Genomic DNA, 15,082 nt, shown 5'->3' with positions numbered 1-15,082 from the left:
TCTTCAAAAGGCACACGCAAAAAAGGCAGAAGACTTGCTATGTGAAGTAAATCCTTTCCAAGCTATAGTTGAGCCCTGACAGTTGCAGTGTGCTGGCCAGCAGCAGGTCTGTTGACTTGCCTCAACCAATATCATAATACGATTTTGTAAACATCTGTTTGCCAATCATTCGGTGTTGTCACAGATCAGTATGCAGCTACTGTTTTCACCTTCAGCCGTCAGCACTTCACAGACTGAAGTTGACAAGCAAGCTGTCGGGAACCTGACTACACCGGCTCAATTATAGAGTAAATAAATTATACTTTTGCACAAGAAAATATTTACTCGGAAACTTAACAAGTTTTCTGTCTTCTTTTACGCGTGCCTGATAACACTCAGTGCTTCTAATTTTTGGTGGGAGGTCTCCTTCACTCCTGAAGTATTTACATTTTATCAGAACTTTTCTACTATAACTGTGATTTGCTTTTTAAAGAACTTATCACATGTAGCACAAAAACTTGTGATATTAACCGATTTCATTCCTGAGTATGGATGATTTCCAGCTCAGCTATTGTGTATAAGCATCTGTTTGGTGTACTGATGTGTTCATGGTGTATTACATGTGTAACTGGGCCCACTGGTGTCAGTTTTGTTTTGTTTTGTTTAAAGCAGCATTTCTTTGTCAAATGAGTAAGCAGTCAAACTTTGTAGACTATTTTTGTTTAATTTCTTCCACTTACTCTTGTTCAGTTTCCCAGAGATCCATTGCCACCCCAAAGTTTGATGCCTGGTATGAGAAGTCATCATGAATTAAATCAAGCAGACCACTGTCTGGATCATCTGGTTCATCCTTTAAAAAAAATCGTAAATCAGTTAAAGATTGGTGTGAAGCATAAACATCTACATACTTGCAATTACGTTATGATAAGCAAATTTATTACTGCTGAACACACGTACCTTTCGGCAAAAATGGGACAAAGTTGTAAAATTTTCATCACAAAAGTTTAAAAATGTTGCCTCCATTTTCTGCAAAACAAAAACAATAATTATAGACAAATGCAAATAAGTATGTATAGAAATAAAGATTAATTGCACTTATTTAATACATACAAAAAGGTTGAAAAGCAAAAATGACTAAGAATTAACCTCACAAAATAAATAAATAATACAACACCTCAATATTTAGACAGCAAGTGAGACATGAAAAATCAGAATTGTTTCCAAAAATTATTCACCAAAAAGTTCTAATGCTTCTTAAGACAATTTCATAGTCTATATCCTTTTTTTTTACCTGCTTAAGAAAACAGTATTTCATTGTTTTACACAAAGTGTGTAGAAATTTTCATGATTTGTGTAACAAAGATATGCAGGAAAAACTAAAGTGTACACATTTACACTCAAGTTGCAGCCTCCCTAACATAACACTAATTTATAGGGCTGTTCCATCATGCTGCCATTCACATTTCTGGTTAAGGAGAATGTCACAATTCCAAAGTATAAGAAAACAATGTTTCATGTTATTGTTGCATCTCTAATGAGATTTTATGGTGAGTCAATTTATACATTATGATAGCTTTCTAGACAAGCATAGGCACCTGGAAGAAGGAATGGGCAGTAACAACATAGGTGGGGAAGCTGACATTCAGAACACAGAACTAGAGACTGCTTGCTGGTAATTAATTCCAGCTACATGTGCAATTTTGTGTCAACTACACTGTAAATGTATGAACTTGTCTTAGAACATGGTTTTTTAATGTTCTGTCAAGCAGTTTCTAAATCAAATCACCAAAGGAGTGGACAGTTATGTTTACAGATCCTGCCAATAATGTCTCTTCAATAGCCATATTGTAAATTTTTTTATCATATACCAACTGAAATGTTACATGTCTTAAAATTACAAATGCCAGGAATACATTAACAAAAGAGAAAAGTATGCTTTCTGTAGGACATTGGTCCTCCCAGAGTTCTTCCAATCATACTGATTGTCTCAGTTAATTTATATGTATCCTTGTCTGTGCTTTTCTCAATTCAACATAAGAGAAAAATTAATAGTTTACATGCCATACTGTTGGACACTTTTTCCCCACTATCAATGAACTACAAAATTTTTATCTGTACAGAAACAGAAAACAATTTCTCAAACTATTCTACCATTCAGACCTATTAGTGAAGATCAGGTGAGAGGTATTTGTAAATAAAAAAGCTGACATAAAAGGACTTCCCAGACCTAAAACCAGCATACATGAACATAAAAATAGCAATTTAAAAATTAAAAATAAGGAAACTGATAATAAATTAGTTGTGTTAATTTTAGGCACTGAATATCTGACTTAGCAAGAAGATTGTCAAAAAATGGAATCTTACACTCAGTTGGAAAAAATTTACATTCTCCTGAGAAAAAAAATGACTGACAAGGGTCATTCCACGACAAATCACGCAGGCCTTGTCACCCACCAACTCAGATTTTCATAAAACTTTGCACATTTGCTTACGCTTATACTGGGCTTTGAGAGAATGTCAATGCAAAATGGTACGTATCTACATAAATGCCCATAAGTCAGGTGTTTATGAAGCTTTTGATTTAGATTGCTTTTATAAGTTAAGAAAAGCACATACTTAACAGACATGTAATTACTTAAACAATAAAGTTACAAAGAACAATGCAAAAAGTTTTAATATAGCCTATGTCACTTTCCTATTTCTGAAAAAAGTAAGACGCATTGAAAAATGCCTGTATCAGTCTCCAACCTGGTGGGAACTTATAATTGGTCTTAAATAATTCAATAAAATAAAATTATTAATGAGTTTTCTACAAATGGACATACAAATAAATCTGAAATCACAATACTCTGTGTTGCGATGAAAAGAAATAATTCTAAGTAAGTTCATCCATACCTAACCGTCACTGCTTCAGTATTCACGGAACTTTTTCTATTTGTTACTTTCTGGATGGCAATAATCAATGCAAAATATCTCCACATACTTCATATAGTTTGAGCACAAAAAATGGAAATTTTTTACAAATGTAAATGCCGCAACTGAAGTTTGTCATTTGGATTTCATTACTTCAGACAACAACAACAGAAAGTATCTTATTTTCAATACATCACAGTCATATTTTGCCAGATATCACAGAAGGGATGTATCTTTATTGGAAAAAAATAATAACTACTCTTGATCTGTTGAAACAGAGAAAATCAACTTATGCTGTTGAGGCCCAAACAATGATTTTTAAATAGTATGTAAAACACTTTCTGCCAGCTGATACAAGATTTATTTTTATCAAAACTCTGATATTATTATTTTAAAAAAGTTCAAATGGCTCTAAGCACTATGGGACTTTACATCTGCGGTCATCAGTCCCCTAGACTTGGAACTGCTTAAGTCTAACTAACGTAAGGACATCACACAATACACATCTATGCACGAGGCAGGATTCGAACCTGCAACCGTAGCAGCAGCGTGGTTCCGGACTGAAGCGCCTACAACTGCTCGGCTACAGCGGCCGGCATTTAAAAAGGAAAAAGCACCCTGAGTTTTGATAGATATTGGATATTCATTTCACTATATCACATCATTGTTCAGAAGATCATTCAAATCAGAGTATGTAAACTGACACTCTACAGTAAGGCTGCCTTGTGAATGTACAGAACCAAAAGTTATAAATTTAACTGAAACATTTTCATTACACGGGTTAACTTTATTTAGGGTGTCAAATTAACATCTTTAAACAGCAATTATTCTATCCACACGAGTGTTAATTTAAAATGTACATGTTCAGCAGTGAAACTATCAATGAAACTTTTTAAGAGCATCTCTGTTTTTAATCCACTGTGACAAATTATATTCTGTTAGCTTCACATCTTTTTCATTAAAGTAATGAATACATTCCGCCTAATGATGTTGATTTACGTACACTAACAGCACATAAAATTTTTTCCAAAGGCACAAAACAGAGTTTTCCTTCTCAGGCCAAAAGAATGACTTTGCTGGTCCAAGTGGGCGGAGAAAAGTAGTTCAATGTCTCCTCCTTCATCACAGACATTTTTTATGAAGGCAAAGTACCACCTGTCATCATATACAGGCACTACAAAAGAATTTTGTTGGGGACGAGTGCATGTTCATTGTGGGCCACTTTCATTGAATGAAAAAAATCAAGAATGGCTTTTCAGAAAAAGTCACTCTTCTAATCTCTAAAGAATCACAAGAAAGTGATTTGTAATGGTGATAATTCCTGGTACCAGGTATTGTGCGGGTTGTAGAAAATCTCTTCTTGAGGTTCTTGCATAGGAAATCCACATTTACTTTCTCAAAGAAGCAAAATAAACATCTGTCAATATTAGCTTTGCAGAAATCGTAAACACCAGATGCAGTTGCTATTTTTGCATCACCCGGTAGTTGGAGACTAGCTCTTCCCAATATGTTTTATAGTTCCTTCCAAACCATCACACACAAATTTACCATGGCTAGTAGCGAAAAAAGAATGCTTAGCATCAATAGCAAAATCATTTTTGTGCTCACACAAATTTTTAAAGCTGCTTCTATTCTTATAATGACCAGCACATCCATCAGTGAAATAATGCACTTTCTTCACTTGTGGGTAATGCTCTGCCAGCCGCTTAACCGTTTCTTTCTGGACAGCATTTACAAATCCAACACCATGTTCCACACAATCATTAGTAAAGCATTGGTTCACTACTACCAATTAACTTTCTTCATTTACCACAAACACACAAGGGATGGACTGTAAAGCTGCTTCTTGTCCAGTGGCAACTCATTTCATTCTGAATTATAATACTGTAGTTTTCAGCAAAGTCCATTAACAGAACTTTTTTTCCGGGGTTAGATTTTCTTTCAGTTTTTTCAATGATTTTGACTGACATTTGGATATAAATTGATGTGGTTCAAAGTGCCTGTAATTTTGTCACCAACAAGTCTATGCATTCACCAACAGTTGCACAATGCTTTACCAATGCTAACCAATGATCTGTGTTTATCCACTGACTGAACTCAATTTCATCATCAGCATCTTTGTAAGCTAATTTCTGCTTCAATAATTCTGACAGTTTGTCGCCACTGGGACAATTATCGCAGTGATTAAGCCAGCAGCCATACTTTTCAGAGTCACATATAAGAAATTTTATAAGTTCTTTGTATGTTTCCTCAATGTGTTCCACATCCCAAAGCAGTTTTACATTTTAGCGGACCCCCCCCTCCGACACACACACACACACACACACACACACACACACACACACACACACACACAGAGAATGAGTTCCCACAGCACCAGCAAAAATACAGGCTTTGGTCTTAGTGAATAAAATTTGAAAAGACCAATGTTAATGTGCTTGGATTTTCCCATTTAAAACAAGAGTACATACAAATTCTTCTGAATGCTATTTTTTTCTTTTGCTCTTGGTAACATTCGAGTATATTCATCATTTTGATCAGTGACAATCTTTACCACTTTGTCAGCAAAATAACTTTCCCACTTTTTGGTTTAGGAATTGATAAAATACTCATTTCTGTTTTCAGTTTCCTCACTAACATTGAATTATGACACAGTTTCCTTTTGACGAAGAGGGTGGAGCTAAAGTTAAAATTTGAATTTTTTTCAGGTACTCTTACACTACCCACTTTTTATGTCATTAACAATATCATGGCATCAAAGCCTTTGGCTTCCTAACAATGTCATCATCAAAATTTTCTTCTCTATGGTCAGAATCTTGCATAGGAACTGCAATCTAATGCCCAGCATGCTTTTCTTTCCAAAACATGCTTTTTCTAATTTATTTTTGCCATATGAAGCCTTGTTGTGATTTGGAATGGAGTGAAGTTTTAACCCTCGAGGGGGTAAAGTGCACCAACCAAAAATAAAATGATTTTGTGCTGTTCGATTTTTGTTTCACGACTGCAAACCTATACCTATCCCTACACGTAACAGCGATAAATTGTGCTGTCGTACGTCCAAGGGAGCAGCAGCAATATAAAATACAAAGCGAGCTTGGCAAGAAAAAAATTTATGATCAGTTAAAAAAAAATGACCCCAATTACGAACTAGCACCATAATCCCAAATTGAGGCAGTTGTCTACGAGATAATTAGTGATCGAATAAGCAGCTGACCAAGATCTGATGCAACTGCACTGCTTAATGCTTCGAATGGGTTCATTACTGTCTCTTTAACACCTGTCCTTGGCAACAGAGAGTTATAGTGAAAATTTATTTCATTATTGTTTAATAAAACAGTAGTTTAGCTCATATTATGTAAGTTTATTTTCTTCTTGTTGAAATAAACTAAGATTAAACTGTGATTTTGATCACACATGACTTACCTAGGTAACATAAGGAAAACTATTCTTTTCAAGTGTGCCGCATGCCCGCTCGTGTTATGAAAAACGCCGCGCCCACTCGAGGGTAAGGGAGAGCACCCCAAATCATGCAAAGCTTTATTTGCACCCTCAATACTTTGACTTTTTAGTACTGATTCGTGAAATGTCACCTCCGGTTCATCTACATCATTTTCATTTCCATCACTGATGTCAGTTTTCTGTTCATAAATCTTGACATATTATTATAGGGCCACACCATGAACAGATATCATCTGTCTCACAGAAAGACAAAGAGCAACTGAGGCCAAATAGACTAATTGTTGCATGCCAGTTATTCTCAACAATGTATTTCAGCAAAGAAGGCAACTACAATTGAGTAACGAATGTCCCATTACTAAGAAAGAACATAATCTTCCTTATCCTTCAGGCTTCACAACCATTTGAATTAGGATGTGTGGAAAGAATATTAACATAACTATTCTTATTGTTGTGTATTGTTGTTCTTATGGCAGCTTCTACATCCTTGATGTTCTCCTTACTATGGAACTACTAAGAGGAATTTGTACCTATCACAGAGAACAGTACAGAAGCACTAAAGCTGTGCCAGACCAAATCTCAAACCCTGGGTACATGTCACTTGCTGGTAACATTCTTCCAACTGAAAGAAGACTGCCCATGGAAAGATGATATTTGGGTTTTAGTGCCAGTCATGAACCATTATTCTTGATAAGGGGCAACAATCTTTATGGAGGTGACAGTGATCCAATGTTAGAAATTCTGTAAATATCACAACTGTTTCTGATTGCAAATGTGTGTTTATTCAATCACTGGTTTCAATCCCTATGCTCATCTTCAGATTGATGTAAAAAGAAAAAATGTGCATATTTATGAAAAACATACACACTAGTAGGCAGTACTTAACATACATAGTCCAGAAGGTTAGCAAACATACCTGTCTTCATGAAGTTAACAGAGTAAAAATCATCATAAAATGGTAAACACTCACAACTCATAATGTTAGGTCATCATCAGTGTACTGTGCTTACAACTATGGTGCAAAGAGCTGAGGGGGTATGGTCACTAGATGTCGCTGGCTGGAGGCAGTTTGCAAAGGCATGCCACAAAGTCAGAAATATGAGCTTAGATATTCTGCATAGTAATAAACGGCACACATTAGAATGCACTTTAAGAAAGAACTACAGTTTTAACATGGGTCCACAGAGAAATATTAGTTTGAATTTTAAAAGGTAACTGCAAATATGCAGTACAATATAATTAACTCACTTCAGTGTACCAAAAAGAAGTCACAGATGCAATAGGGATACAAAGAAAAGATTTAAGAAACTGGATGGCTTAGGGCCAAGGTATAACGCAAAGGGGCAGAATCAGAAATACAACTGAAAGCTCTAAAGCTTAAACAGTGCTCAATTAAGGTAACTGAAAGCAGCATATGAAAACGCGATAAAAAGGCTGCACACAGCAGCAGCCTTGACACAACCAAGACAAATAATGGTGGGCAGCAGAGGCACAGGGGAGAAACAGCTCCATTAGTACATGCAAGGCCTACAACAGCCTGTTATATGATGCAAAATAGATGTTAGACGCAAATTCATTCTATTCATTAAGAAGGGTCGGGTATCCTATTCCCATAAACCTCTAACAATTCCAAAAGATTCAGAAAACATCCCTTAGGCACAGATTCTACAACTCGCATCTTTTAGTCTATGTTTATCAGCTTCACACATCTCTATTAATTTTGTAGTGTTCTTTAATTGCTCCTATAAGTGCTGAGAAAACTTGTAATCTGAATCAATATTTCTCTTTGGACACGTGTTAAAACTCTAGCTCTTTCTTAAAGTATTTACTATCAAAAACAGTTTTGATCACAATTTATTTATTATTTCTTAAAGTGCATTTTAATATACCAGATTAAGTTTTATGCAGAATATCTATGATAATATTTCTTACTTTGTATCACACCTTTGCAAATTGCCTCCTGCCAGCAACATCTAGCAGCCATTCCCCCTCAGCTGTTTGAATCACAGCTGTAAGTACTGTACACCAGCCATGACCCAACATTAAGTGTTCTGTTAACTTACACAAATAAATACCTACAGTTAACACTTTGTAGAGATAAGAAATGGAATGATCATATAGGTTCAGCTGTGGGTAAGACCGGTATTACACTATAAAATTTCTTTGTCAAAGATTTGATGAAATATTCGTCAAAATTATTTGACAAAGATCTATGACGTGGCACTAAAAAGGGGTATTACACTGTCATCATATTTTTCATCAAGCAGTTGCATGTACCACAATTGCACTGTGTGAACACGTGGAAGAGAAGCACGGGGGGAAAAAAAGGGAACGTACCTAGGTGAAGCCGTGGGTTTTACGATGAGACGATAAAAGCATTCAACAAAACTTGTTACGTGAGCATACATTTCAGTATTTGCTCAGTGAAGTGTATACTCATATAACAAAGCACAATACTCACTTAAGAACTGCTATATCTGCAGAAGACAGGCTCACTGTAACACTCAGATTCCTTGCTACAGGAGAGAGTTAGGTTATGTTAGGTCTTCAATCTTCTCAATCTACTTTCGTATTCAGGATGACTCATGTTGTAAAGTGCCTCATCAGCTTCATACATCTCTATTAATTTTGTAGTTGTCGGTACACACCAACTTTATTTACCAACCATGTTTATAAACACACTACAGATGACAGAACGCTGCGATGCTAGCGCTCCACGTGATAATATATGTCACATTACAGTGAACAGAAGCCAAGCGACTGTTATGATCAAATCTACAGCGAGGCCCTAGATTTGATCAAATTTATTTGACAACAGACGAGATTTGACAAAGTGCCCTATTACACCATCAAACTTCTTTGACAAAAATTTTTGACTTATAAACTTTGACAAATTTGATAGTGTTAATACCGGCCTAAAGCAGATAGTAAGACTGCGATTTATACATATGTGGGAAGTGCGATCAGCCTACAAAGAAGATTCCTTATGAATCACTTGTGCAGCATATCCTACAATATTGTGTGTGTGACTCATACCAAATAGGACTAACAGGGAATATTGACTGTACACAGAGAAGGGCAGCATGAATGGTTGGTTGGTTTGATTTGCGGCAGACTGTCAGTGAGATGCTGAAGAAACTGTACTGGCGGACTCTAGAAGACAGAGACAAACTATTCACACATTCCTACTTACAAAGTTTCAAGAACTGACTTTAAATGACGACTCTTGAAATATACTACAACCTCCTACATATCACTCCCACAGGGATCCTGAGGACATGTGCAGATCAGTTACAGTATGCACAGAGGCATTTAAACAATCATCCTTCCCGCACTCCACAAGTGAGCAGAATGGGCAAAAACCCTAAGATCTGGTATAATAGGAGATAAACTCTGCCATGCACTTCACAGTGGTTTGCAGAATATAGACAGAGATGGTTATGGGTACACTTGACAAAACCTTATGTGTACTTACAAAGCAGGCAGCAAAGGTCACATGTGACTTTCTAGAGAGAACTATGATTGATTGGCAGTTGGCCCATACCACTCACTTGCTGCAACGTCAGTTACAATGTTATCTTAATTAATGTACAAACCAAGAACAAAAATGAAGGGATATTTGAAAGCAGTACCTGCTGTGTTCAAAAAGTATTATTATATGCAGGATTTCAAGATATATATATATTTTTTTATCTGCCAGCCTTTTATGTCCCAACTATTTTTCTCTACTGCCAAGACCCTGCCCATATTTTCTCCTGGTCAACAGTTCTGGTCTTATTCTAACAACTATGTATAGACTTCCAAATGTATTATGCACATGAGCAACAATAACAACAAATATCCCATTCTGTTTGTATCCAACATTGTTTGATTGCATGTACTGACAGCTAGAAATAAATAAATATTACGTTTGGATTCCTATCCAGATGACAACTTATATTTCTTGAAACAGGTTGAAACTAACCAGCAATACTGAGCACTGATGTACATCGGGGAAAGAGGCAGCAGTTGTATTAATTCTGTCTTATGAAAAAACGACAATTTACATGTGTGGTTTTCTTTACTTGGGCCAAGAGCTGAAAGAGTTGTATGCAAAACAGTTTCGTTTGTTATCTAGCATCTTCCCATGATTCATCTAGGCTACTTTCCTCTAGCACCCCATAAAGGAACTGTCAACTGCAAAAAGAGCATCAGTGATCATTTAGTACAGGCCACATCTTGGATACTACCCATTTTCTCCAGGTCAGCAGTTTTATTCTCACCAACAACAATGATTACACTCTAAAATACATTATACACACACTGTTTTTCAGGATGTTTATTATTATCTAAATGCAACTGCAGGTTTAAATGTTCTGTCCTTTGTTTGACAGAAAAAGATAGGAAGAGGCATAAGTTTTTAATTTTCACATCAACAATAACAACTGCAAATGTGAAATATAGCAGACAGGTAAGAAAAATACAGACATTTTCATAGTTGCTTGTAAATGAAGTTAAGCAACTAAAAAATCTGTCAGTTCAAAATATTTTGCCCTTTGACGGGCAGTGACTAAAGTCATGAGCAGATAGAACAGTATGGTATTTGGGTAAATAAAGGTAATGCACTGCAACTTTTGAAATGAAGTATATCATTATTGGATGTTATTAATGTAGTGTATCAAATGATTAGTGGTGCTAGAATCAATTAGCTTGGGCCTCCGGTACACAATAAGCACAGTTATCTAATGTTAAAACTGAAAATGTATCACAATGAGATTGGTACAGGAGCAAGCAATTATGGATTTATGTGTGTATATTTTTTATTTGTTTATAAGCTGTACTGAATGTTGCAGTGACTGACTACTACTATTCTACAGTTAGCACAAATACTCCAAACATATGATCCTGACGTCGGGGTATTATCTCTGCTACTATTGTAACATGGTTAGTTGTATAGGTAAGAAGAAATTTTTTGCATATCAACAGTTACGTACCTATATGGCTACAAAGCAGTAAGCACATTATCTTCTGTATAATGCCAATTTTATTATTAAATATTTGAGAAACAGGACGTTTATAAATGTTCTATAGTGTTTCGCTTATCTACGGCAAATCCTAATCTTGCCTATTAATTCATTCCGAAAAAATACGAATGAAAACGAATTTAGACCTAACAAAGTTGTTGGAACGAAAGTCAATAAAAGGAAGAACACCAGTCAAATATGCAAATGGAAAAATGTTTTTTTTTAAAAAAAAAGGAAGAAAATGCCTCACTATGTAATAAAAACATTTGTAAATCTGATTTACTTTCACTTCACCTTTCGCAATATGGTTATCCGAAACGCTGCTTAATAATGTCCGGACACCCGCTTCTACTTTAGTTACGTTAGTAAATAATTATCACCATCATTATTACTAACAAAAAAAGGCGGTTTCAGGAAAGTAAATTCCGTGGCAGGCATCGATAATTTTTTCCGTCCACGTAAAAAAAAAGAACAATTATAGAAACGAACGAGCAAAGCTGCTGACTGATCGAAAACAAAACCTTATCCAACCTCTCTCATTACAATCATCATACTTATATTGGTACCTCATATTTATATTCTGAACAACTAGCAACCGGCTAACAGTAACCCAAGCCGTGAAGCATGGTATGCTATCAATGCTCACTTGTTTAGCTTGGCGCCGGTCGGAATACCTACGAAACTTCGGCGTGTCCTCGAAATGATTAATGCAGGAATAAACAAAAAATGACATATATTAATCAATTATTACACTAAAACGTTAAAATTATTAATACAGTAACGTTATTTATAGCCAACGCGAACAGGCAACACTCCTAAAAAATATGCCACACGATAGGCACATTTTTAAACACCAGCTTTCGACAGCAAACTACGTCCCAACAAATGCACTGTTGTTTACAAATCGACAAGACAGCTGATTCTACATTAACCTCATACATAGGTTAAAATTTTTCCTTACTGGGTGTCCTCAAATTTTTCAATAATCTTCACATGTGGAACCAAACTTTGGGGACTTGCACACATCAACACACACACACATGTACCAAGCGCCGATCACGTGGACACTATTTAACGTCATGCAACACTAGATGGCAGCACGATGAGCACGCACGAAATTTTGAGTGGCTTGTATCCTCAAAATTCAAATATGCGGAAGACTGAGAGATGGAAAAACGAATTGAGCCTTAGTTTTGAACGCATAATGTATAAAACGAGAATCTATACTTTAATGTATCTAATCTAAGGAAGGGTATTTTATTGTCATAATGCGCCAGATATTTTTCTGATTGTAATCGCATTGCTGAAATGAGCCCTTTGAATATCGTAAACATTCATGCCGTAAGCTGCTGGAATTAGGGCAGTCCTTTGTTCTGGTTAACACTTGCATAATTATTTTTCGTGTAATGTAGAACGCTTCACCAATAATGATAAGTTACACGATATGCAAGCGACTGCTTCGGAAGAACAGCAAATGGTATTCACACAAAAGCTCATAACAGTCGGACAGTTAAGAGAAATTAGTTGCAGTTATTGCTATCGGCTTCACTCAGGACTGAGTTGTTTGCTTCTTCACTGAATCAACTATTAAACTGTAGACATAATTGCCCGTACTCCCCCATTACAACTACTTCCAACATTGAACACGTATGGCTAACTTTTTTTTTTTTTACCACTTGTAATAAATAACAGACTCTTACAAAAGATTGTGTAGTAAATGCTTGTATTATAGGCATAGTAGTCCCATATGTTCGACAGAAGCAAGGGAACGGTGAAAGTTATTTCACGTGGTTAACAGCTCCAGCATGAATCAGACCGTAAGTTTTCAATACATACGCTTATAAATGGATAGTAAATTAAATTCGTTCCTTAATTTTGTCAAATAAATTAAATCTCCGTATACGTTCATTTAGTAAACGCAATCTTTCAAAAATGTTGAAGTACGGTATACGTAATATTACGACGACTTCGGATTTTTCCATTAAGTTTGTTCAGAAATTGCGGGACGAGTAAAAATGACACTCACATAACCATAGCATATCCAGTTGCAAATCCAAAAACAGAAATCCTTGTATATAACTATCGTTTCCGTAGAGTATAATGGCGTGGCCTGTGCCTTAATAAAATCACCCAGGATGTTGAAATAGTAGCACCTTTACCTTGGCCACAAGCTAGCATTTACACCTTATAACTTTTTTCCAAGTTTTATGCCTGACAAACTGTTTAGTTTTTCTTCTTTGGATTTACATTCTTTCTCCATAAGCTACTGTACAGTGTGTAGCAAAGTCATTTTCATATTTTCCCCTCAACATTTGCAAATCGTACAATATTTTTTTCTGTATATGCTAATCGTACAAGAGAAAAACATTTCACAACAACAAATAGTATATGATCAAATTTCTCTAATTTTCTCTGTTAGGTTATTATTTGAGATGATGTAGACAGGCTCTCAGAATTTTGAAAGTAAGTCTTTCTGAGATGCTTTCACACTTCTGGTTATATAAACCAATGGCCAACAACACAACCCTTCGCAGGAGAGCTTCTGTGAAGTTTGGAAGGTAGGAGACGAGATACTGGCAGAAGTAACACTGTGAGGACGGGGCGTGAGTCGTGCTTGGGTAGCTCAGTTGGTAGAGCACTTGCCCGCGAAAGGCAAAGGTCCCGAGTTCGAGTCTCAGTCCGGCACACAGTTTTAATCTGCCAGGAAGTTTCAACACAACCCTTCTTTGAATCTTATCTACTTCTTCCATTAATTTGGTAAGAATCCCAGACTAACTAACATTATTCAAAAAAGGTCAAATGATCATTTTTGTAAGTGACCTTTGTGGGTGATCTACATTTTACCAGGATTTTCTCGAGATATACTTTTGATAGGAGTTGACTGATATGGTGCTTCCTCCTTCAAATCATTCTAGCCCAATGTTTTCTTTCAGTCAAGTTGTACTACAAAATTGTTTTCTCCCCAGTTCAGTTCAATACCGTCTCATTAGTTACGAAATCTACATATCTAATGTACAACATTCAACTAATCATTAACATTCATCTAACCGTCAATATTCGTCTGACCTTCAACATTCATCTAATCTTCAACATTCTTGTGTAGCACCAGATTAGATCAGATTAATACTTGTTCCATAGATCATGAATACAACACTTCGTAATGATGTGGAACGTGTCAGGTTAATAAAAGATGTCTGTACAAGATATTACATTACACAAAATATTGCATGACACTAATGTTTAAGTAGTTGTCCCCCCCCCCCCCCCCAATTTATATCTAAAAATTCAGCCAATGAGTAGAAGCTTCAGTTCTCTTCTTGTATGAACTGCTTATCGTCTATGTTTCACTTCCATACAAGGCTGCACTCCAGACAAATTCAATACCTTCAGAAGAGACTTAGACTTTTTAACACTTAAATTTATATTTCATGTCAAAGAATTTCTCTTCTTCAGTACCCTCCCAGAGTGCCATCTTATTGTAGGCACCCTCTGTGACAGGCAGGAGGGTTTGTGCACCCCAGTGGCACTGAGGGCGGGTAGCTTCGCCAGCAATGGTTGGATACAGGCACAGCAACAAGGGGTTTCCCAAGCCTCGGACTGGTCAGTGCTTCCAAACCTTATCTACCTTAAACATTGGGCATACTTCATGGACCATCGCTAGGCATGGCGGTGGAGAATTAAGTTTTCTGGAGAACGGGGGCCTAAGCTTCATCACCTGGGCTGCAAGGAAT

General features: G+C 36.2%; 1 protein-coding gene across 6 annotated transcripts in view; it reads right to left on the bottom strand.

The window, feature by feature from the left end:
- The window catches only part of LOC126175387 (mucin-5AC), a 182,522-nt gene extending 170,125 nt beyond the window's left edge, over nucleotides 1-12,397 (bottom strand). For all 6 annotated transcript variants that reach the window (XM_049922165.1, XM_049922163.1, XM_049922166.1 and 3 more), the window contains exons 1-3: nucleotides 12,313-12,397; nucleotides 937-1,005; nucleotides 720-829 (exon numbers count right to left, since the gene is read on the bottom strand). In XM_049922165.1, the coding sequence (XP_049778122.1) occupies nucleotides 720-829; nucleotides 937-1,002 (176 nt within the window). In that variant the 5' untranslated portion in view covers nucleotides 1,003-1,005; nucleotides 12,313-12,397. The remainder of the gene's footprint in view (nucleotides 1-719; nucleotides 830-936; nucleotides 1,006-12,312) is intronic.
- Between the last annotated feature and the right edge of the window lie 2,685 nt (nucleotides 12,398-15,082).

Source organism: Schistocerca cancellata, chromosome 3 (assembly GCF_023864275.1).
Source record: "Schistocerca cancellata isolate TAMUIC-IGC-003103 chromosome 3, iqSchCanc2.1, whole genome shotgun sequence".
Classification (NCBI taxonomy): Eukaryota; Metazoa; Arthropoda; class Insecta; order Orthoptera; family Acrididae; genus Schistocerca; species Schistocerca cancellata.
The sequence above is the reverse complement of the archived record's forward strand: the minus strand, read 5'-3'. Positions and strand labels throughout refer to the sequence as shown.